General features: G+C 47.1%; 1 protein-coding gene across 1 annotated transcript in view; it reads left to right on the top strand.

Annotated features, from left to right (window-relative positions):
- The window catches only part of Exog (endo/exonuclease (5'-3'), endonuclease G-like), a 32,912-nt gene extending 23,767 nt beyond the window's left edge, over positions 1 to 9,145 (top strand). The window contains exon 6 of the mRNA XM_005386588.1: positions 8,115 to 9,145. Within this exon, the coding sequence (XP_005386645.1) occupies positions 8,115 to 8,576 (462 nt within the window). The 3' untranslated portion in view covers positions 8,577 to 9,145. The remainder of the gene's footprint in view (positions 1 to 8,114) is intronic.
- Positions 9,146 to 25,019: the final 15,874 nt, after the last annotated feature.

The raw sequence follows: 25,019 nt of genomic DNA, 5'->3' as shown, positions 1-25,019 counted from the left end.
GAATCTGGTTCATGTGTTCTAAGTCCTTTCTATATTTTTCATTGAACACTTCTGTCCCTTGCCTTTATTCTTCTGTTTTCTTATGTTTCTTCTTCAGAGTTTTTGAGCATTTCCTTCATTATTATTGTCATTTCATTTTTTGCCTGAGAGATTATTTCTGATCTCATCTTTTCTGTGGCCTTATGGAGTTGTTTCTTTACTTCCATTGCAATCATTTCAGCTAATTCAGGCATGCGTTTACCAAGTTCTGCTATCTCGATGTCTCCTGGACTTGTTCTGAGTGGGGTGGAGTTCTTGGATTATGTTTTAGTCCTTCGTTTTGTCATTTTTGCTACCAGATGCAGAAAGCTCAGTTTCCCTTCTCAGTAGCTGCACAGCAAAGGCCACTAGTGTGTCTAGTTTTCCTGTTGGTCAGGTTTTCCCCTCAGTGACCTCTGAGAAGCACTACTTAGTCTCGGGTTTTCCGGCAGTTGTTGATTTGTGTCTAGTTATCCCCGGTCTCAGACACAGGCATTGGTGTGAGCTGATTGCCGACTGTCTGATCCAGCATCCCCTTGCAGTTCAGGGCACGTGCACGGCCCAGACTCGGGTTGCACTGGTGTGACAATCCCGGTCCAGTGGACCTATGTCTCCAGGCAGTTCAGGGTACAGGCAAAACCCAGACACGAACTGCAGGGTCAACAGTTTATGAAACACATGATTCTGTGTCTCCAGTCAGTTCAGGACACATACAGGAACCAGATGCAGGCCGGACGGGTAGAAATCACAGACCGCCCGTGGCTTCGACCCCCTACAAGATCCTGGCGAATGTAAAGCATGGATTCGAACCGTGGGACCAGCAGCTCCCAGAATACTCGCACACTTGGCGCAGGGCGCATGGAGGGAGGGTCTACACGCGAGCCCCTCCCCAGCCAGAGAAGTCCCTGGGGCTTCTGAGTGAGGACCTCCTGTCTGCCGCAGGTGCAGGGAGGGCAGAGACTCAGTCTGTAATGGTGGCAGAGTCCTGGGTTGCCTGCTGTGCCTTCAGGAAGTAGATGGGAAATACCTGGCTCTCTCTGTGAGTTTCAGCTGGAAACCATGTGAATAAAGCTTGGACTCGAACCGCGGGACCAGCAGCTCCGGGAACACTTGAACAGTTGGCACAGGGCATGCAGGGCTAGGCATCCCCCTGAGCCAGAGCCAAATTTCTTTCTTTTTTTTTTGTTTTTTTTTTTCTTTTTCAGACAGGGTCTTGCCCTGTAGTCCAGGCTGGCCTCACTATGTAGCCCAGGCTGGCTTCGCAGCACTCCTCCTGCCACAGCCTCCAGAGTGCTAGGATTATAGGCGTGCAGTAACTGCCAAATTTCTTCACCATTTTCCCCCTTGAAATTCATAAGTAATGTATGGAAATACTTTGAGACCATGCTTGATGCTCACCCAATAGTTTGAGCATCCATTGATGATTCTTGTCTGAATTAGTTGTTGCTATAGTACTTGACAAAGGCTGATTTTCTAACTCTAATTTCTCCTAAACTCTTAGAGTTTTGTCCTTCTAATTTGTTATCAGTATGTAGATGCCTGGATTCTTGGTTTCATTTAGTGACTGTTAATCAGTTTGTTGTGATTATTCATCTTGATGCTCAGATTGCCTAGATTTGTTCACTGGGATCCCCTTCAAGTTGTCGTCTGTGTTGTTTTGCCTCATCAGTTTTTTTATTTTTACCAGTTCCTATTATCTGGTATAAAGCTATGTTTCAGGCTCGTCTTGGCCAAACTGCAGCATCAGCCATTTCTCTAAGGATCCCTGGATTCTTCTCAGTGGTGGTTGATATTTGGAAACCAATATCTAGACAGCAAGTTGACTCTGGAGTGTTTGTTCTGCTGTTTAGCTCATCATGTGTGTTTACCACATTTATTTTTAGCTGTTTAAAAGAGAGCAAGCCCTGAGGAGCATGGTACATGTGCATTCTCTTGCCTTTAGTGGTCTCTGTCAGGAAGGTCTTTCCTCCCCATCATCTGTGTTCCTTTGGGTTTTTTTTGAGAAAGGTGAGGATGTACAGATGCTAGTCATGAAGAAGGCAGACAGCTCTGTTGTTTTTATGTGTGCATATATAAAGTAGAATGCTGACCATAATTCATATCCCTGGAGAGTCAAAGTGTTTATCATCTTTCTCAGAAGCATATCAAAGTGACTTTTTTCACTAACAAAGTTTCCTATAATAACATAGCTTTTATAGCTAAGATAATAGTACTACTGGTTTCTATTGGTTTATTGAAAGGAGCAGTTAATGTTCAATTGTTTGATCAGTTTTCTGTGCCTATATCTGGTAATCTGAACAGCTACTTTGAAGATAACAATACACAATGTAACAACCATTGTTCATTTCCTATCATCTTGTTTTGAAATTCTGTATCATTTTTATTGTTTTTTTCTCTTTAAAATAAAAAATATATAGCTTTTATTAGATTTGGTGTTATTTTTTAGGTCAAACTTCAAGTAGAATTCTAAACTTAAAAATCATTAGTGTATTTGTTAGCAGCAAAGCAAAATATGCTCAGTTAGTACTTAAATTGACAAATTGTCTTGACATTTTTCCCATTTTAAATTTTTAAATGGGCCCAAATTTTATATGTATGTGTACTCATATATAAGTCTCAAAAGTGTACAGTAAAGGGATTGCTGTGCTTTTCATGCACAGTACACATTTATAAACTTGGGAGAATTTTGCTGAGGAGGGCAACCCATCAGGACCCCTTCTGTCTCTCGGGAGTTGTTCCTATTCCCCATTCCTATTTGCCAAGAATTTTGCTAAGGAAAAGGAAAGCCTAGGCAAGGAGAAGAGATGGGAAGAGATAGTGTATATGCTGAAAAACTGAGGTACAGAATTCATACAGGGAGAGGACAAAAACAGAAGGAAAGGTCATTGCCTGGTGACAGACACTCTGAGTGCTCAGATAAAAATTCAGGCTATTCTCTAGCAAGCAGGGCCTTTTAAAAGTAGGTAGTTCAAAATAAAACATGCAGATAAAATTATGTCCTTTTCTACTGCTGAGAGCGGTAACAGCATTGCACAGCCCTAGAGATCAGTTTGTTCCTCTCAAGGAACAAATAGTTTGAATCATGAATTCCTGTCTCCAAGGGAATGCCTTGCAATTAGCTTGGAAAGGGTTTTGTTTTGTTGCGTAGCCATTTCCTGTTTACTGCTTATTTACAGCTATATTCTAAACCTTACTTTAGGAGAATATCCCCAATGAAAATGGGTATTTATTTAATTTTCTATCCAGGCAGTGAATCATGTATGTGTTCATACTTCAGATGAAGTGAAGTACTTGAACTGGCATTGAGTAAGGGCCGTGTACTCTAGGCAGTCTGTAAGTAGCTCTGTATATGCTGTCTCAGGCCTTTGTAACCTTTTGTAACCTTTTCATAGACAAGAAAACAGCACTGGAGGGGTCAAATCTGAGTAATATAGCTAGCAGGCGTCAAGAGTGAGATCTAGACATGGGCTTCGCTGCCTTTTAAGACAGTCACCAGTCATTCATAGCATTATTCTATGAGGTTCTCAGAAGTCTACAATAAAAGGACTCCTGTGATCTTGATGTAAAAAAGCTTAAGGCCAGCAGGTAGTAAAAGATGGTATGGATGGAGAGCAGGTACAAGTAATCTTTGCTAGCGTGCAGAAATAGTAGAAAATGGGCCATGAGGAGGATTCCTTTGAGCCAAGCAGAAATGTCCGTTAGAATATGTAGGAGAGTATCTCAGCATCATAGGGCTTGAGTAAATGTGAGCCTGAGGGGAGAGGAGTAGCAGTGACTTTATCAGAAGCGAGTTGTCTGACAGCTCTAATCAGACTCACCCCTTTATTATAACTGAGGTCATCTGCGTGCTTTCTCTGATGTGCGTTTCCAGAAGAGATTGATTCCAGACAAGTGAAACATACCTGAAGATTCTGGCATGAATATTAGAAATGGCCTGATGAGAGAGTGTGACCTGCAGATTTTACAACACGGTGGTGGTGGTAATGTTAGAAGTATTTAACAGTCTACATCCTCCTTCTCTTTTTACGGTAGCAGGAATCAAACTCACGACCTTGCGCTCGCCAGGCAGGCGCTATGCCGCTGAGCTAAATCCCCAGCCCCTACATCCTCCTTCTCTAGCAGCACTGCTCGTATTTCTAACTACTTTTAGAGGAGGAGGAAAGTGAAAACTTGCCCTCAGGAATCTTCAGGCATAATGTGATGTGTATAAAAGGGTACTTCTTTTTTTTAGTCTCCTGTTTCATATTTAGGAAAAACTTTCGTTTATTTCCATATCTGCCTTAGTTGCAAAATAAATTACTGGTTATCTCCTGACCCCTACCCCAGCCCTCAGGGGCAGCCCACAGTCTGAGAAGATGGTGTTTGTTTGGCTTCCAGGGTTTGAGCTGCCTCACCAGCACCCCCTGGGGCTGCAGATGACATGAGGGTTACAACACTCCTCATGACTTTTCTCCACCTGATGAGTCCCCCTTGTTCCCTTCTGCCTTCTCAAATACGAATTCCTGATTTACCAAACTCCCACAGTTTCTTTCATTTGATTGGCACAACTGTAAACGGGCTTGGTCTCTTGATGTATGTCAGCAGTTTTATTTTTGGAATTTCCTTTTTTGTCTTACTAGGAGAATGTTACCGGATACATCTATCTGATTCTAGCAGGAACTTATTTTTTTCTCAAGGTGCTGCTTACTAGTCCTTTGAAGGGGCAGTAACTATACGGTATGTGATATTAAAAATGATGGGCTTAGCCTGGGTATTGCTTCTTTCCATCCTCTTCTGGGGGTGGGGACGGAAGTAAATTATTATTTGTGTCTCTTGAATAGAAGAAAACAAGCTCAGGCCAGCATATGAGAAAACTGACTTCAGGTCACAAGCGAGTGCCGGCTTAGAGCTGTCACGCAGATTGTATTTTCTAGTCATCTGGGGATTTACCATTTTTGTCACAGTCTCGAGAAGAGTGTAGTGCTTTTGAGTAAGCCAACAGCAGCAAAGGCTCCTCTGTAAGGTATTTTTGTTCCCAAATCTCATGTGAAAGGGTTGTTGCTGATTTATTGATACTAAAGATTTGTCCAGGTTAAGCCCAAGAAGGCCTTTGTTTGGGCATTATTTGTGCCTAATTTGATTTCTCCTCCTGAAACCCATTTCGACCTCTGTTTTAATCTTCCTCGATGCCATGTTTTTCCATTGTCCTGCTACAAAACCTTTCTTCAGTTGGTATTCTGCCTTTTGAATGACATCTACCACAAAAATACCTTTTTACCTGGGTCTTGCAGATTTTGAAATCTTTCTTTTTAGCTGACCTATCATTGTGTCCTATCAGTTCTGCCCAGTAGGCAGCAACAGGTTTGCTGAATAAAGAAACAAGACCTGGGTGGTCCTGACTTCAGCTTGTGCCCAATCACGTCTCTCAGCTTTTGGCCCGCTGCACCCTTTTGCTTCAATGCCTGTGAGTGTCCAAGAACATTTTCTGAGAGTCTTCATTCTCTCAAAAGTGGGAAAAATTTATTACATAGATTGAGTTGTCTGCAAAGAAGATAGCCCTAAACTATTTGAAATTTGAATTTTAAGTCTTAAATTCAAGAAAGAAACAGGTTTGAATTTCCAAATAGGGCTGATTCCTGCTTTAGACATTTTAAAGGGGTTTGTTTCCTGAGAACAAAGCTGACTGAATTATAGAAGAGGCAGCAGCTAAAGTTTTTTTTCCTACTTATTTTTACTGATAGTATTTTACTTTTTGAAATATCCTAAGGTCATGTCTAAAAAAATTATACCTTGTGGTTCCTAGTAGGAATTTCATTGTTAGTGAAGTTTCTTCAAGGTAGTTATGGGTTGAAAGAGAGCTCCGTAGTACAGCATGTGTGCTCAGTGTGGCCAAGGACCTGGGTTCAGTTCCCATCACCAAAAACAAACCCGAGAGTACATTTTGGTGCAGTAAACTTATGGAACTTAAAGTGTCAAAAAAAATTTTTTTTGCTGGAATTTAATTATCTTAATTAGGAGTTCTTGTTGGCAGCAAATGGGCATGACCCTTTAATTATCCCAGAAAATTGCTGGACAAGGAGTCCTCGAGGAGAAATGAATTGAATGATGTGGAAGGCTTTACTACAGTCTGAGAACTGTGCTGCAGTGATGAGGTATGCCCACAAGGTGGCGCCAAGAGTTTGCTTAACTGCTGCGTCCCCAGCTGGCACCTGGAGCCCTTGCAGCCCAGTTCAGACTCCCCCTTTGTGAACTCTCACTCCTTGTTGCTGTCGTCTCAGTTCTGGTCCCCACCTTCCAAGGACCCCTTTTGTGCTGTTATCTGTGCTGTGTATTGTCTACCTGCAGTCTGCCTACAGGGAAGCTGTGGGTATTGGCTCCCTCTAAATGGTAGGGTCTCAAGAGCAGGTAGATTACACTCCTTTCTGCATTTTCAGCTGGGCCAGGGCCTCTGAGTTGCATTGCTGGGTTAGCTTCTGTGGATGATCTGCGGGCTGCTTGTGCACCTCCATATGGCTCACCTTCAGTGTATGTTCTCTTTAATGAGTAGGCATATGTTTCTAGCTGCATATATGACTTTTGGAGTTTTGAGTATTTGAATATATTGTGCCTGTAGTTTGTCTAGTTTCATAAACCTCCTCCTGCATGAAAGCAGTTAGTTCAGAGAGTTGGTTTAGAGAAACCCTTCCTGGCTGGGTCTTCCTTTCAGCCCCGCAGTTGCTCAGGGCAGTGGAAGCTGTCATGAGACAGACAGCAGATGGCCGTGGAGTTCCCAGGAATCATGCCACAGAGGTAGGAGTTTGAGGACAGCAGAAAGAATCTGCTTTGTAGTTCTCATTTCTCTGCCTCCTTTGGGTTCCCAACAGGAAATCCTGCAGCTGGCAGGGCTGTGTGATCAGGAAAGGAAACCTGCTCTTACCAGGGAGGGGCATGGGAGGGGCAGAAGTACGATGAGCATAGTTTAGTTGGATTATGTCATTTTATTGGGGACCATTAAATAAATGGATGTTCAGTTTTTCTTTTTTAGACAGCAGATAAGGGCTTCAAGCCTTTCAGCTTCCTACTGAAAGGAATTTGAAAAGGTTTCATAATAATGTTATCTCATTAATACAGGCAGCCTCTATAGGCAGCTAGACATCTCAGCCAGACCCTGGCTCTGGATTCTTCATTGTGGATGCCTTTCCAGAGTGTTTAGTTTGACAACATATTCAGAAGTTCTGTGTTTGATAGCCCAAAAGTATGCAAAACTCTGAGCAAAAGCATTTGCATTTACTTAATTTAAAAAATGAGCCACAGTCCAGGTGATACCAGAGATAGTGTTGATGTGGTGTCTGACTTCTCCCAAAGCTGTTTGTTTAGATCCCTGGTGAGTTCTATAAACCAGGACCATGTTTTTATTTCTAGAGTGGGGAGTACCCAAGCTAGCAGTTTTGACCTTTCAGTGTTTATAGAAACAGAGATTCTGATTATGAGATGAAAACAAAATGACAATGTTTCTTGTCCATTAAAACCAGGACTCACTCATGGTAACCCTTTGTCCTTTGTCATACAAACAGAGCAGAGACTGTCACTGTTGCTCTTTGGGGTGGTGTTATTTTAAAGAATGTGATCAAAATTGACCTGTTAGATACTCATCTTCTCTGTGAGTCTTTATTTTCAGTTATTACCTTTGGCAGTTGAGTTTTAATTCATTGGCATATGGTAAAGTAGCTTATAAGAGCTTCTTTATTTTTTTTATTTTTATTTTTATTTTCTTTTATTTTTTTTGTCTTTTTTGAGACAGGGTCTCGCTATGCAGTGCAGGCTGGCCTTGAGCTCACTTTGTAGCCCAGGCTGGTCTTGAACTCGAAATGATCCTCCTGCCTCAGCCTCCCAAGTGCTGGGATTATAGGCGTGTGCCACCACACCTGGCAGTATAAGAGTGTCTTTAGAAATACAGCTAGTAAAGGGCCGGGGATATACCTCAGTTGCATAAGCACCTGCCTGGCAAGCGTAAGGTCCTGAGTTTGATTCCCGGTACCAAAAAAAAAGTAAGAAATATAGCTAGTAAATTTTTTGAGGGAAAGTTTGGGAACTGCTTGTATAAATCAGCACTGCTAATGTGACTGCTTTGTTTCTAGGTGATTGGTGAGGACAATGTAGCGGTCCCCTCACACCTTTATAAGGTGATCCTGGCTCGCAGAAGCCCAGAGTCTACTGAACCACTGGCACTGGGAGCCTTTGTGGTGCCCAATGAAGCCATTGGCTTCCAGCCTCAGTTAACGGAATTCCAAGTGAGCCTCCAAGACCTTGAGAAGTTATCAGGCCTGGTATTTTTCCCTCAGTTGGATAGAGCTAGCAATATCAGGAATATCTGTGCGGTGGACACCTGTAAACTCCTGGATTTCCAGAAATTTACTCTGTACCTGAACACAAGGAGGATTGAAGGAGCCCGTTCATTGCAGAGGTTGGAAAAAGTTATGGAAAATTTGAAGAACGCAGGGATTGAACCAGACGATTACTTCCTAAGTTGCTATGAGAAGAAACTAGAAGAACTCAAAGCTAATGAACAGTCTAGAACCCAGACGAGAAAGCCATCTTAGCTACCTCAGAAGATAAATGCTGGTCTGCTGTAAGGAAGCAGGCGCGCCCTCTGCGAGCTCATGTGTTTTAGTGGCTTTGCTTTAAAGAAATGATGGAATCCTAAATTTGAGACTAAAATTCCCTCTGAACAATGAATGATCTACAATTATTTTGTCGTCATTATTATTATTATTATTATTATTATTTTATCATGGGGCCTAATTAGTAAGGAAGCAGTCAGTCTGCAGATGGAGAGCTGAACTTGTGTCAAGTTAACAAGAGGACTGTGTCACCAAGATGGTGCTGCAGTTATGTCCCTCTGGATGAATAGTATGAAGAAAGGCACTGCTTATTCGTACGCCTCCAGATCATACAGTGTCTTCGATCTGTCTGTTTGCTCACCTTCTTGGAACTTGTTCTTGGATGTTTTCTTTCCTTAGGAGCTGATTAGCTTTTAGAAATCTTCCATTAGCCTGCCTAAGAACAATATACAGTACAATTTATTTATTTCTTCTCTTGAACCTGCAGAAGCACCCAATAGCTGTGTTTTCTGCTCAGTGTGTTTTTCCACACTAAACTCAGTGCTTTACTTGTATTGTCCTGTAATTTCCCCTCTGTGGTACATACACTAGTCCCACTTTACCTGTGAGGAGACTGAGGTTCAGAGAGCTCTGAATCTTGCCTGTGGAGTTCTCCTTTCCAAGGAAGTCACTTGCAAAGTGTGGGGCATACAGGGCTAAGAGAAGCAAGATAGAAAGAAAGTTCAAATTTTCCCTGACAGAGAATTGTGGGCTCAAATACCTGCCACTTACTTCTGTGGGTGTCTGTGGGCCTCAGGTAAGAAGAGTGGTTTTGTTTGCTACATGAGCTAAAGGGACTTTAATGTCTTCCGACTTGAACCTTGCTTAGCTCTTGGAAAGAAGCAGTCAGAGCAAGTGTGTGAAAGTTCAAGGATGATGCTTTATGGGGTTTTTGAGAGTCCCTGCCTGGCTCTGGGGGGACTTGGCGATCGTATGGTATCAGCGTCTGTGTCCTTGCTCCCTCTGTGCCTGTGGTCCACCTGGGTGGCATAGAGCAGGGGGAGCCTGGGCCCAATGCTCTAAGGACTATTAGCATCATGGGGGAAAGGGTGGCTGTGTTTCTGAAGCGGATCTCTAAAGTTGGGTTTACCCGAGTCCTTTTGTGTGGTAGTGTAACAGTGCCAGTAAAATACCTGGGGGACACAAACTGGAAGTGTGTCATACCACTGCTGTCTTTCCAAGTGGTACCACAAGAAAATTTTTTTTGTGCTGTCTTTGTGTTATCTGTCATAGAGACATCAAGTCTTTAAGGTAGTGATGAGAAGATAATGATTTACTTCTCTCCTGTTTTGAGTAAAAAGGAAAAGTTGGGAGGTAGAACATGGTACTTATTAATAACCGTTCTGTTTTGTTACGCTGTTCCTCATTGTACCGGTCCTTCTCACAGATATAGAGCCAGAATGTCACTGTGACCAGTCTGTTCCGTTTTCCTCACTGGAGAGGTGATGGGAGAGCCTGAGCTTTCTCTAGGAGCCTGAGGGCACAGCTCCAGGGGATGAGTCCTAGACACCTGCTGTGCATCTCTGCAGCCACCCTGGCGCTGGCCCTGTCCCCGTAGCCGGCTCTGTCTGCCGCAGCCACGAGTGACTGCCCGAGCTCTTCTCAGGCCTGCCTCTCCTCTGGGATGGTAGAGATGCGTAAGTTAAAATGTCTTAGAGTTTTACTTCTTATGAAAGATACTACCTGGCCATTGTAAAGGCTTAAATTTTATATGCAGCATTTTGTTGATCTGTAACAGTGATGGTTGAGTTATTACCTGAACATTTTTATTACAAGTTTACCTTGCCCCTGCCCAAGCAAACTTTCTGTGTAATATTGCGTGGAGCTTAGAATTCTCCTCTGGATCAGTTCACGTAGCCCCTCAACCCTGTTGTGGCTGTCAGTGGCAGCGGATCTCTGTGCCTCTCCCCAGCAGTACATGTGTTCTTCTGATGTAGAAACACATCAGTAGCTGCCAGACCATCAAGGCAGGTGGAGGGACTTCTGGTCTCGGCCCTACTGCCCAGTCCCAGCTGAGAGCGAGGGCTGCCGGCCTGGACGGCTCTGGGAAGCCTCTGGTGAGGGCTTCCTCCCTAGTGTTTCTCCTCCCAGAGATAAACTGTGGTTTCTGGGTTGAAGCTGTTTGATCAAATTTGTATATAGCAAGAGTGGACCTGAAACAGGTGGCAAAGGTTAGGTGGATGAGAACTTAGCCCCTAAATACCCGCCAACATTACACCCTTGTACCTTTGAGCAACCGAAGACTTCTTCCTTTAGGCCTTTGATTAGAGCACAGCAGGACAGGCAGCCTGATCCGGAGGGATTGGCGTCCTGCAGAGCCAGGCATGGCTTGCAGCCTGCACTGGGAGCTGAGTGTTGCCATGCCCCTTGGCCTTTCCTTGTATGTGTCATTGATGTCAGCTCTGTGGATCATAGACTTCCCATCCACAGCTGCCTCTGTGTGTGTCTCTGGCCTGGAGCCTGCCCTCTGTGCCTGCTCCACCCTGCTGTCTTGACTGTGTGCCCTTCCTGCTCGGCCCTGCAGCACACCTCTACCTGCTGCCCAGGTCCTGCTGGTTGAGTTGATCAGGGCTGGTCTCTATCTGGCCTGCTTTCTTCAGTGTCATCATCTAGGGTTGTCTGTCGGGGATCTAGTGGTCCTTTTGCTATTTTAGTCCCACCCTTGAGAGCAAAGCAGGAGGAACTGCCTTTTTTTTTTTTTTTATGCTGGGGATTGTACTTGGGTGTCCGTGAACTGAGTTAACATCTTCAAACTTTTATATTTTTCGTTCTGAGACAAGATGCTATTAAGTTGCCCAAGTGGAACTTGAACTTGTGATCCTCCTGCCTCAGCCTCTTGTGTATGGGGCCTACAGGCATGGGTCATTGCTTCTGGCTAGGAGCTCTTTGCTGTGGGCTTCATGTAATTCTGGACAGTGGGATGTGTTAGTGGACCATCTTCTCTTGAGGTCCTGAACTTGCCAATGTGAGTGGGAGGCTGATGTGCCCGAATGCACAGAGTACCTCTAGGGGTCGCTGTGGCCTAGTGTCACATCAGAAGATACAGCCTTAGCTGTGGCAGGGCCTCCGAGTAGAATGGCAGCTTTTAATCCTCAAAGAACACGGATCTTTGACACCAGGCTCTTGGTGGAGAAGCAGAGGTTGTTCCCATCCAGTCAGCCTCGTGTTTGGCTCACACTAAAAGTCTAGTAGCTTGAACCACCCCCATGGTACCCTGCCCCCCCAATATTTACTTTCTTTTGCTCATTTGTTTTCTTTTTCTTGGCCATTTAAAACCGGGAATTGAACTCATGACCTTGCTCTTGTCAGGCAGGCACTATGCCGCTGAGCTATATCCTCAGCCAAGTAATTTGTTGTTAAAAAACAATCTATTAAAATTTCTCAAGGTGTTCCAAAACACCTCTTACACATTTTTTAAATTCAAGTTTAAGTGAAATAAATCAGATGCACAAGCTTAAATATTAGAGTTTCTCTTATGTGAGAAACCTGAAGTATAAATAAAGAGCAAAATAAAAGAAGGGGACCAAGGGATGGAGGAGGGGAAGGCAGAGAAGGGCTAGGGCGTGAAAAAAGAATTAAGATGTGTACGTGTACCAATTCCCCATGATGAATGTAATCATTATTACAAACATGTACTAATAAAACATTTTAAAAATTCAGGTTTTAAACAAGATGTGTACTGTTTATTTCATCTCTTAATCTAGAAGAGTCTACCTGGTTGGCTTAAAAAATACAGATTCCAACCATACTCGAGAGATTGATTCAGTAGATCTGGTCTGAGGCTAGAGTCTGTATTTTTTAAACAAGAAAATTGATGATTGTAATGTACAACCAGTGTTTCAAACCAGACTGTTCCCTACTCTGCCCCCACCCTTTTCCAAAACAGTCCTTATATGGGCCTTTCCTGTTAGACAGGGATCTTTGGGCTCCTGAGTAGTTCTACAGGAGAACTTTATTCCATCCCTTTGGGCCACAGGTACCTAGTTTCCTTAATAGTAGCCATACAGCTTGTGTCTAGATGTCCCCCTACAGCCTCGTATGGTCATAGGTGGGGCTTTTCGGAGGTGCCTGGTTCTAGAGAGTGTGGCTACTAAGTCAGTCCACTGATTGGCTTAGCATATTTCTGGGAGTGGATAATGGGAAGGCCCAGCCTGGGTGTCAGGGGCACCACCTAATGGGTGGGTAGCCTGGAAGAGATAAAAGGGAGAGGCAGACTGCTACTGCCACTTCCTCACTACTTTGCTGCCTTCTTGCCTTCTGCCCACCTTGAACTCTTTCTCCCCTGCAATGCCCCTCTGCCATGCCATCCTGCCTTGGAGCCAGCCAACTGTGAATTGAAACTTTTACTAACTGTCTATAGATAAACCTTCCCTCCTTTAACTTTGGGTGTTGGGTATTTTGCCTCAGCAATGAGAAGACAGCAGCACTTCATAAAATAAAGCAGCAGTCTCCCATGTAACCGCTGCATCAGTAGCAGCCCAACTCCATTCTAGTTTAGACAGGACTCTATCAAAGGCTGACGTCTGTCCTCTTTTGCACTACAATTCAAAGACATCAGGGTAGCTCATTTCACACTCACATGCCTGTGGGTCCCGGCCCCTTCTCTGTCATGATTTTACATTTCCTTATGATGCAGCAGTCACATCCAGGCAAAGCACTCAGAACAGGTGACAGCAGTGCTGGACTGAGGTGGGAACTGGCCTCTCTTGGGGACACTCTTCTCTCTGTACTGTTGTTCATGTAGAGCTAATCCCTGCTAACTGCCCCAGGTCTTTTCCTCATGATCTGCCGTCAGATCAGTTTCCCATGATGGGTGTACATAGTCAATTTTTGGAACACAAATGTGGGATTGTACATATGCCCAACTGTTAAGATTTCCTGTTATAGTTTCAACCCATCTTCAAACAAGTTCACATTCTTGACAATTCTGATTTGGCCATCTGACACGTTAGCTGTGCCTCTCAGCTTTGAGACTGCAGATCGGATAAACAGGGTTTCAATGTGTTAAAAACATTGAACGAGACAGAGCCAAGGAAGATCTCTGGTAAAAAATTCATTTTATTGCCAACCCCCATCACACACTCACTCAACAAGTTTCTTGTGGTAATGTGCTCTGATAATTTCAGTTAAGTTTACTTCTATTTCTTTAAAAAGAAACACAACATTATATTAATTGTAGTACAAAACAGTCGCCATGGCAGTTTACCTGTGAGTCACTCAGACAGGGAGGTGGGCACGGCACAGCAGGGAGCAGGGGGCTAGCACTGGTCTCTGAAGTAGGTAGGGCATGCGGCCTTTCTGTCTTCTCACTCTAGTGGGTTAGCTTTGACCACTTTCAGCCTCTGAATCAAGTTCTCATGTCCAGGTTGAAAATGACCTGCAGGATTGTATGAGGGTGGACAGACAATGTACGAAGTTCGGTGAACTCTTAATAAATGGTAGCCAGTTACTGTGTGGCCTGAGAATGAGAATCAAGTGACATGAAGGTCATGCTGTGCTGATAGTGGAGGACAGAGTCTGACCTCAGGATGGTATTGAGCGGCAGACCAGGTGGAATCGGTTCTGTCCCTTCCCAAATCTTAAGTCTCTGAGGATGTATTACCGCAACCTTTTGACCATATCAGGATTTTACAGTTTACACAGCACCTTCCCAGCAGTGTGTGTCCACTCTGTCATTAGCATAGGTGCTGTTCGTTCCATTTCACACATGAAGACATTTCAACTCCAGGAATGTATTAAAGTTGTCCAGCCCCCAATCTAATATTTACCCTTAGTCTGTGAAGGAAGTTCAGTTCTCTTACTTTATAATTAAGTCGTTTATGTATTTGCTCATCTTTACCCTGCCGTGCCCTGCTGACTTCCTGGAGGTAGGCACGTCATGAAGTTGATTCCTTTTGGGACCGCTGGGGGCTCCACCAGTAGTGGGTGACCACATTTTGGACTTACCAAAGTCAGAAAAGTTGAGCATATCCTAACGGCTCCTTTTCCCTGTTGGGGACAAACGGCTGCTTGGTGGTAGCGGGCGAGTCTGAGGGTACTCCGTACAGAGCAGCAGCCTGTGTCTCCTAACACAGTGCTAAGCGGGGCTGACAGCATGCCTGGGTTCCCGGCGTCCCTGGCGCCCCTGCAGCAGGGTCTGCAGTCTGGCTCTGCCTGAGGCAGCCAGCCCTGGTGGAAAGATGGAAGCAAGAAGGTAGCAGTGTGCTGGGAGGATTAGGGTGGGTGTTTTGTGTGTTTGGGCCCGGGGCAAGGCAGGCGGAGCTCCACCCTCAACCAGAGTCTTGAAATGTGTGTGTTCTCTTCCTTCTCTAGCCCCATGTCTGCAGGCACAAGATCAAATGCCCCACCTCTAGCGGTGTCCTCTAAGGTTGCACAGGTGGGAACAGTGACAAGCAGAAGCCTTGGGTCTGCTGACACCCTCCATCCCTGCATGCCCCTGAGGTTGGGGCACAGCTGGCTCCTTGTTAAGATTGCTGAGCAAGACAGTGTTGTAAGTCCCTGTCACTACCCCTGAAGGATTCCTGGCTTCTGCCGATTCCCAGCTAATGTGCTCTGTGCCCACTGCCACACCCTTCCCAGTGCTTCTGAGAGAGCCTTGGACCCCTTGCTAGCCATTCCAGGGAGACACAGGCAAAGGAGACCTGGCCTGGGGTAGAGATGAAAGAGCGCTGTCCTGGGGGTTCTTTCCCAGCGGATGGGAGCCCGGGACAACGTGACACAGCTGTGCCCTCCCTGCCTGCATGAGGCTGAAATCTGAATGGACTGATGCTCCTCAGGGGTAAGCGCCCCTGTGTTACCATCACTGTGGCCTTTGGAGCCTCTCCTTGTTCCCAGACTGAGGCGCAGACCTTCATGTACCCTGTGTGTGGCTCAGAGCCTGACTTCCGGCTCTAGCTCTTATGTATACTTTGACATGGTTTTAGGTAAGTGGTGCCTCCTTGCTCCTCGGTTTCCCTGCCTGGTAAGTGAGGGGCTAGTCTAGACAGTCTCCAGGGGCTCTTTCCACTTGGGGTGTTTTGTTTGTAGAGGGAAGTGCCTTCTGTGGAGAAAGGCAGCTTGTGGGGGAGGTGCAGCAGGGTGGGCTGGAGGCCACAGGGCTGAGTGGCCGAGGGCCTCTGAGGAGGTGTGAATGAGGGAGGCAGAGCAGGGCCGGTGTGGACAGCCCTGTCCTGGCCCTATCTCCTGTCCAAGACACCCTCTCCACACCCCAGCACTGATAAGCGGGTGTGAGCCACGGCCGCCTTGTGACAGGCCCTTCAGCAGGGAGGGTGGTGTTGGGGGTCCACTCCACTTCTGAATTCAGACGTCAGAATCTTCCTCTCACCCTGTTTCTCTGCCAGACTGGACAGACTCAGTGAACCAGGCTTTATCCCTGACACTACCTTGGCTTTGAGACTTGGTTCTTGCTCCATGAGGCCAGGTTGGGAGCAGACTCCCCAGGGATTTCTGACAGTACCAAGTAGGAAGGCCACCTGTGGCCACCCCAGACCCATTCCTGCTGTGACAGCCGCTGCTGGGCCAGCACACCTGGTGCTTCTTATCACGCGTGCACTTCAGGGCCAGTCCTGGAGCCTGGGCCCGCACTTGCCCCAAAGCCTGAGGCATTGTTCACCGAAGGCAAAATGCTCTGGCTTTGTGGCCATAGGAGTAGGTAGGGGAGGGTTGGAGAAAGAAACAGAAGCTTGGAACTCTGGGGAAGGAAGAGGGAAGATAAATAGGCCTGAGCCCAAGGACACAGAAAGCCCTCCGGGATAGAGGGTCTGTCTAGGCCCTTTTCCAATCTGAACGACTCTCTTCTGTGTTCAGATCTGAAGGTTACTTTGATTTGCAGGCTGCAGCAGTTCTGTACCAGGCAGCCCCAAGTGTGAGCACACGTGCGTGTGTCTGGGTGCACTCGTGTCACAGGTGTTCATCTTCCTCTGTGTGCTTCTGTCCATGAGTTTAATCTCAGCTTCTGCACAGCTCATGAGACAGCACAGTGTACTGGCTAAGACACAGATTTTGGTGCCAGATACACTGACCTGGCGTCAAATCCTAGCTCTGCCGGCTTGCCAGGTAGGGAAGCTTGAGCGAGTAGCTTAGCTGCTGTGCACCTGGGTTTCCCATCTGGGGAACAAAGAGGAGGATGATGTTGGTGATAGATAATGTCATCCACCTTAACACAGCAGAGCTCTTGTAAATTCCAACTGAGTTAAATGTGTAGAGGCTTTTGAACTGTGGCTGGCACAGTAAGCACCATACAACTGTTACTATTGATCTTTTCATAAATTTTATTTTAATGTAATGTCAAACTTCCAGAAAAGTCACAAGAAATTCTCATATACTTTTATGTAAGTTCACTCACTGTTTTTATCTTGCTCATTGAGCTTGTCATTCTCTTCATTCCTCATATATATGTGTGTATTTAATATGCTCTGTATGGTACATAAACAGAGTGTGCCTAGAAATATACACATGCACACGTACATTTTTTCCTTAATTGTTTGAGAATAAGTTGACTAGCACTTCTCAGGGGTAAGTGTATCCCTTGCATGCCTCTCTCTCTGGCCTTTGGAACTTTTCCTCATACATTTGTATATCATATATTTTTTATCCTTAAATACTTTTTTGTCTGTTGATAAAGAAAAGGTATTCTCTTACCAAAACACAGTATGATTTTCAAGATCAGAAAATCTGACATTGATCTAATACTGTTACCTAGTCTATAGTCCATATTCACATTTAGTCGGTTGTCTCAGTCTTGTTTTCTTTATGTCTTTGTTTTTTTCATGTTCCTGGGTCACCTATTATATTTGTCAGATACCTTCAGCCTCCTTCAGTCTGGCAGAGTTTGCCAGTCTTTCTTCATTTCTTGACATTGTTTGAAGAATGTAAGGTTGTTGTTTTAGAGAATGATGCTACTCTAATTGTGTTAGTGTTTCTTCATCATAGTTTCAGGTTATGCAGTTTTGGTGAGATTGCTACAACGTGATGTATGTTGGTGGATGTCACATCAGAAGGCAGACTGCGATTTCTTCACCTGCTAGCAGTGTTATCTTTGATCACTTGCTTTTGGTGGCGTCTGTCAAGTCCCACACTGCAGGGTTACTATTTTCTCTTTGTAATTAATATCCATTAGTTTTCAAACACTGATGATTTTCTACTCTGTCATTCTGAATTTACTAGTTGATCCATTCATAGCGGCTTCTGTGTCTTTTGACGTATCTCCATCAGTCCTCAAGCACTTTCTTACTTTATAGCACAACAGGATATTCCAGGCTCATGTGGTATTTTCTCTGCTTTACCTCTGGATTAACCATTTTACCAAAAAGAGGTGGGTGGCATTTAGAAACCAAGATTTGGGTGCTGGATGTGCCCATGGACACCGGTGTGTTATTTTTATTGTCTATTCACTTAGATGCAACGGTGGGGGACCACTGAAGAAAATGTAGCTTAGGATTGGGAGGAGGGCAGGAATAAGATGATCTACATAAAGATGCCTCTGTCCTTCTCTAGCTCTCTGGGTCTTTTCAGCCTCTCTGTCCCTCTTCATCATGACCTCATCTCCCCTTTCTTGGTCAGAATTCCTCTGGAGATTCCAGCTGTGGGAACCTCTGAAGCCATTTCCCCAACCACGTGTGTGCTATCAAAGGCAGACAACTATGTGACCTTTGTGTGTGAACAACCAAAGGCAAAGATAATTTTTGAGAAAGTTTTTGCCTAGAACAATCTGGTGACAAGGTGATTGGGGAAGATGCATTTGGAAGACTTCCACTTGGAAGCGTTCCTTCTTCCTGCATGAGGGCAGTCGGCCCAAAGCCTGTGTGGAGGTAGTGACAGGCTACATTGGAGGTCTGACTCCAAATAGCCCTCAGCATTCTGGGAACCCGCCAGGAGGACTTACATTCTGGCAGAGCTCACTCTTGTGTCCACAGGTAGCAGGGACAGTTTAAACCAGAGACGACAGACTGAGGAAAGCCACTTGAATGGCTTCCTTAGTGATGCAACTATAGGGCAAGTGAGTACCTTGCTTAATTAACTGTTTTGAGAGTAGATTCAAAGCCCCTTTCTGTGAGATCTCCACATGCAGAGCTGGTCCCTAAAGCAGGTATGGCGGTTTGCCTTAAGGAGCGCAGAGCCACCAGGAGAGAAGAAAGCACTGTCCACCTGCTGCTGCTTGGGACCGAAGTGAAGCCCTGTTGGGGTGGAGTCTGGTGGCCACAATAAAGGCTCTGGGCTGAAACCAGGTGTCGCAACACCGGAGGGTAGCGTGTTAGCTGCGGCTGACTTGGGCAGGGTGTGAGGTCATTGCTGGGAGACCGTGCTGTGCTGAGATGGTGCCTGCACCCCTGGAACACAAAGAAGCTCCCAATTCTCTCATTTTCTGCTGTCTCCATCCTGGTCCAAGCCACCACCCTCTCTCCCTAGACAGGCTACTCTACTGGTTTCCCTTGTTCTTTTTTATCTCCCACAAACCTTTCCCTCAGACCAGGTGGTAGGATTTTCTAAGGTACAAATCTGATTAACAACTACACCTCTTGATGCAAATAATGAAAGTATATGCAACAATAACCTCTCCAGCAGCTTCATGTGCCTTTGGGTCTTGCCAGGTCGGGTTCCCTCTGGCTCTCTGAGGCACCCCTCATGGGCTGTCCCTTGGGGAGTGGACCACAGGCCCTTCACCTCAGGGTCTCTGCACCTGCTCTCCCCACTGCCTGGAAATGCCCACCTCAAGTCAGCTGCTCATCACATCTTCCACACAAGTCTCCCCTGACCCCATCCCAGTGCAGTCTTGTTGTCCTTTATGCTTCTTCATGCCAGCCTTGTAACTGGAACAGACCCTGTGTATGGAGGCTGAGGTGAATATTTCTCTCCCTAACTTGACTGTGAGCTGCGTGCAGGCAGGGGCCTTGTCTGTTGTTACTCACGATAACTCCAGAATCTGCAAGATGCTCAAAACATGTTTGCTCAGTGGGGAAGGAGCAGATGCCTACATCTCCCAGCTGGCCCCACGTGAGCTGGCCTTACTTGGCCAGAGTGAGGTAAGCAGCCTCCTGTCATTCACCCTGGGTGGCCGCTGGTGTCAGCCCTGCTGGCTGGGCCTTGGCCTTGCTGCTCAGCACACACTTACTTACGCTTTAGACATCATAGTCTCCATAGGAGAGAAAGGGTACTTGGTCAAGTGGTGGTCAGGCCTGGCTGGGGCATACACATGGCCCCATAGTTCTGTCCTATGCAGACCTCAGCGCTCCTCAGTGGGGGTGCAGGAGCAGAGGAATCGGCCCTATGTTAGGGGCCTGGAGACGGTGGGTAGCGAGGGCAGCACGAGGTGGTGGCTGGCCCAGCGAAGAGGAGGCATGGGGTGGCCAGGGTGCCAAGAGAGTTCTAAGGGGTGGGTGCTGGGGGCCGCGCAGGCTGAGCAGAGCTGCCCACAATCAAGGAGGTGACAATGAGTGTGAAGAGCGTGTTTAGTGGAAATGAAGGGTGGTAGGGTGAGAAGGGCAGAGCTTCACCTCCCTGACCTAGCCTCTCTCCTGCCCTCTCATCTTCCTCACCCTCACCCCTGGCCCTTGGTTCTTCCACGTCTTTCTGATCTGGTCTTCCAGAGCTTATGGGACCCTGGCCCTTAAGACCCTCAGCTCCACAGCCTGGAGCCACTCGGCTCCCCAGTCACACACCCTGCTTCCCCAGGCTGCCCTGCTGGTGGCCTGGGCCCTGCTGAACCGCCATGCCCGTCTCTCATCACCTCCTCCTCGCTCCCTCAGCACCCTGGCACCAGCCCCAGATGTGCGTGTGCTGATTCCCAGCCCTCCTGCCCATCTCCCTACCCCACTGCCCCTAAGGGGGTGCTCAGGGACTCAGTCACTCCTTTTGGGGGTCCAGCTTTCCTGCAGAAGTCAGGGCACTGAGGGTGGGGCTGATGGAGGCCTGGTCCCTGCAGAGCAGTGGGGCTGCCTGGGGAGAAGTTCTGGGGTAGAGGGGAGAGCATGGTGAGCTGCTGCAGGCCAGAGGGTGGGGCCCCAGCCTCCTCATTTCTCTTGGTCTTTCCTGGTGTCACTGCCTTTCCCAACTCGTCCTGTCTCCTCTATCTTCCCTAGTCCTTCCAGTTGTTCATGGTCCCTCCCATTGGTAGCTGGGAAGCTGAGCCCTCAATCATTTCCTGCTGTCTTGTATGTGTAACTGGTGTCCCATGGCAGGTGGCTGCTGGGGGTGCCTCTGGGTTGGAGAAGAGACCCAAAGTGTGTGTCAGTCAACAGCACAACAACTGGGTGGATGCTACTGTGCAGATGAGAACTAGAAATTATCCAGCTCCCTACACCCATGTGATCACTTACAAATGGAAATAGACTCAAGGAAAAAGAGGGAATGACAGGAACAAGTCCTATACAGGTGCATCATCATCGTCATTGTCATCATCATCCTGGATGTTTACTAAATGCTCACTACGTACTGGAAACTATTGTAAATTCTTTGCATGTCTTATCTTACACAGTCCTCATACCACCTTAGAAAGAAAGTACTCTTATCCCCATTTCACAGAGGAGGAGGCACAGACTAGAACAGTGAAGTCAGTTTCCCTAGATCATATACCAGATCCATGGCATAGCAGTGGAACGTTGTCATGTCCAGGGTGTCTTGCTCTGTCACGTGATGACGTCAGTACTGCATATAAACATTTGTGCAGAGCTCTAGCTATAAGAATGGCCAATGAACATATGAAAAGATGCTCAGCATCATTAGTTATCATGGAAATGCAGATTAAAATTATAAGATACTCCCACTCAAGTGGCCAAATTTAAAGGAAAAGCGCAAAGACAATACCAAATGTTGGCATGGATGTGGAGCAACAAGAACTCTCATTGTTGAATGAAAAACAAACACACACTTTGGAGATCATTTTGACAATTCCTTATAAAGTTAAAGATACACTACTCATAACCCTGAAATTCTTTTACTAGGTATTTATCCAAAAGAGAAACATGACCACACAAATACCTGTACACATACATTTAAAGCAGCTTTGTTCATCACAGCCAAAAATTTATAGACAACCCAAATATTCACCAACTATTGGATGGAGAACAAAACGTAAGGCATCCATATGACAGATGCATGTCAACAGGAAACAGCAACAGACCAACGCTGCAACAGCATGCATCCAAGTGCAATAGGTTCAGTGAAAGTAGCCAGGTGCAAAAGGCTATATACAGTGTTATTCCACTTACAGAAATTCTCCAGCAAAGGCAAGTCTATAGGAACAGAAAACAGATTAGTGGTTTCCAGGAGCTGGGGTAGGGAAAAGGGTTCCCTACTATGAGGGAGACAAGAGAACTTGGTGTGATGGGAAGGTGCAACATCTCGAATAAGGTGGTTGCTATCCTGTCAAAACTCCAAACTGAGCATTTAAAAGGGGGGAGTTTTATTGTATATAAATTATACCTCATAAACCTGGTTTAAAAATGAGAACAAAGGGCAGAAATTAAGATGATCATGGTGGATGTAAGTTACTTTCCCGTTGCTGGGACAAAATACTTGACCCCGAGTGACCCACCTCCAGTGAGTGTCCCCTGCCTAACAGCACATTCAGCTCCTGAACTTCTCATGACCCCACCATCTTCCAAAGCCCCATCTCTGAACACATGAGGCTTTGAGGGGGCACTCTGCATCTCAGCCATAACAGTTGACCTCATGGCAAAAGTGACATGTCTGAGAAGACTCAGAGCCCAAAGGAAGTGAGTCGGGCTGCTTCTGTGGGAAAAGCGTCCCAGGCAGGGGGTTGGCTGGTGCTGAGACCCTAGGCCAGGGGTGCTTAGCCTGCCAGGAAGGAGTTCATGTGGCCAAAGTGCTGGGAGAGATGGGGCTGTTGGGGCCTCAGGCAGGTGGTGGGGAGCTGGGCATCAAGGAGGGCTCAGTGAGGCCTTGAGTTTTTCTCAGGTTTCTGAGCAGAGCAGTGGGGTGAGCTGATTGTCGTGGTTGGCGTAGCCTGACATGGTGACAATACCCAGGAGCAAGGAGGTTAAGAGGCCACCATGGGAATCTAGGGGAGAGACAGTGGTGCTAGATGGTGTGGTGGCAGTAGAGGTGCTGAGGAGTGGTTGGACTTGGGATGTATTTTGAATAGAGCCAGCCAACAGGATTTCCTGCCGGATTGGATGTGGGGTGAGAGAGAATGACGTGAGTGTTTTTGGCCTGAGTAGCTGGAATCCAGCTGGGCTGTCCTCGGGTGCCGTTGAGGGGTTTTAACTGTCTCCTTGCGCTGGCAGGTGAAGTCAAGACAGAGGTGAAGGGAGGAACAGCTTGGCCCTGCTCTTGGCTCTGGGCTCAGGAATGGGCTGCACACATACTTGTTATTCCATTACCCTTTATTTATTGGCCTTATTGGCTTTTGTCATTTCCTTGTTGTCTCCTGTCTGGAGTGAGGGCTATAAATGTGATGGATTGATACAGGATACAAGAGGCCAAATTATCTCTGGTAAGCTGGCCTTTCCTCTTGGGCTAGCCCGACCCAGCTTCCACCACCCTGAAGCAACTCCCACAGACTTGCGCACAGAAGCAGCCTGGTCTGGGCCTTCCAGGAAAGAGGAGTGCCCCGAAGAGGGAGAGTGGCAGACAGATGGTCCCCCAGGTGAGACAGCTCCAAAAACAAATCCTGGAGGCAAGCTTAGCCCTTGCTAGTCACATTTAACATCCTAGCACATGCCCTAGTGAGAGGCAGGCACAGGGCAGTGCAGGCAGGATGACAGGACATACCATGGCTGGTCAGCCTACATCCGGGGAAGGAGTTCTGCTATGACCTTACACGCCTTTCTGGAACCCGAGCCAGTCAGTCTCTCCACAAAGGCTGGTGTAATGAGGTTTTTCTCTCCAGCAGCAGGTGCATGGCAGCTGCCTGGGGATGCCAGCTCTGTGAGCTGGCCTGAGAGGAAGTGCTTGTCAGGATGGTCATTACATATGCTGGGCTCAGCCTGGCTCAGGCCAGTTTGGGACACCCAAAAGAGGGCAGTGCTTCTCACTGGGTCCCATGGTCCTTCTGGGGTCCCCCAGATAGTTTTTGACAGCTGGTGCCTTTCGATGTCATTTCTGAACAAAGCCCCTTCCCACCCTTGTCTGATAGTCCTCTGTCGCTGGCAGTGTCCTGAGGCCTCTAGTCCAAGAGGGCTTGGGATAGGAGGCCTGAGATTAATTCCTGGGATTTCAGACATCTCCCTTAGCCTGCACCCCAAAGTCCTTCCCAACACCGATTCTCATTACCAACGCCGTGTCTGTGTGTGTGCTAGTGTGCGTGTGTGAATCCACATGTGTCTCTCCATCTGGGTGAGGATCTCAAATGGCTCTGCATCTGACCTTCTTCCAGAACAACACAGTGGAGGGTGGGGCTGCTGGGGAGGAAAGGAGCAGGGGACCTCAGAGGACAGGACGGGTTTAAACGGAGAGGAGGATCCAGGTGAACGACCAGAGGGGATCGATTCTGCTTCCTCTGCAAACGTTGCTAAGACCTTGTCTTGGGTAGGGGCTAGAGACACAGTTGTAAACAGACAGGCTGCCCACCCTGTGGAGGGCCTGGGCCTCTGTCTCTCTGCCCCTCCCAGCCTCCTAGGCACAGTCTCGTGGCTGTCAGGACTGATGGTGGAAGAGTGGCTGGCACAGGGGCAAAGAAGCTGCCAACGCCGTGGACCCAGGGTGAGAGCTGACATTTGTCCAGGAGCATCTCTCTCCCTGCCAAGGGCTGAGATCCCAGGCTGCGTGCCTTCCCTCTGACACAGGAGCCGGTGTCGGTCACTCAGAGCCGCTGGCTGCCTGGACCCCAGCCTCACCCCAGCGTGACCTGGCAACAGCTGCGGCATGGCAGTAAGCATAGGCCTCTCACAGCCTTGGCCATGGCCCCACTTGCCCCCGCCTCCACGCGATCCCACCTGCATCTCAGGGTAGGCAAAGGCCCACACAGGCAGCTGGGAAAGACCCTCGCAAGGGCTGAGAACCCCAGGCTCCAAGCCTTGGCTTCTAGAATAGAAAGCCCACCGAGAGGGGGCAGTCTGTTCCTGCATGAAAGCGGAGACCTGGCCCTTCTCACCGCGCTACGGTGAGGGCTCGCAGCCTTGGAGCCTCCTGCTTTCGCGTGCCCCACAGGGTGGCTGAGTTCCTACTTTGTGCCAGTCACGGCATGAGCCCTGAGGAAGCAATGGTGAGGAAAACAGATGTGGACTCTTTCTTTGTGTTTCCTTTCAGTTCTGTTCACTGGACTTTCTCGTCAGAGAGGGATCTGCCATCATAGGTTGCACACACAGGAACTCCCCCACATACATCTGAAACAACAGTTTCCCAGAGCAGTGCTCACTGTTTCCTCTCAAGGGCACCGCTGATTTGTGCTCTGATGCTCTTTGGAAAGGAGCTGACCATGGCCCA

Source organism: Chinchilla lanigera, unplaced genomic scaffold (genome assembly GCF_000276665.1).
Source record: "Chinchilla lanigera isolate Chin_1 unplaced genomic scaffold, ChiLan1.0 scaffold00026, whole genome shotgun sequence".
Classification (NCBI taxonomy): domain Eukaryota; kingdom Metazoa; phylum Chordata; class Mammalia; order Rodentia; family Chinchillidae; genus Chinchilla; species Chinchilla lanigera.
Note: the sequence above shows the minus strand (reverse complement) of the source record. Positions and strands in the feature narration are given on the sequence as shown.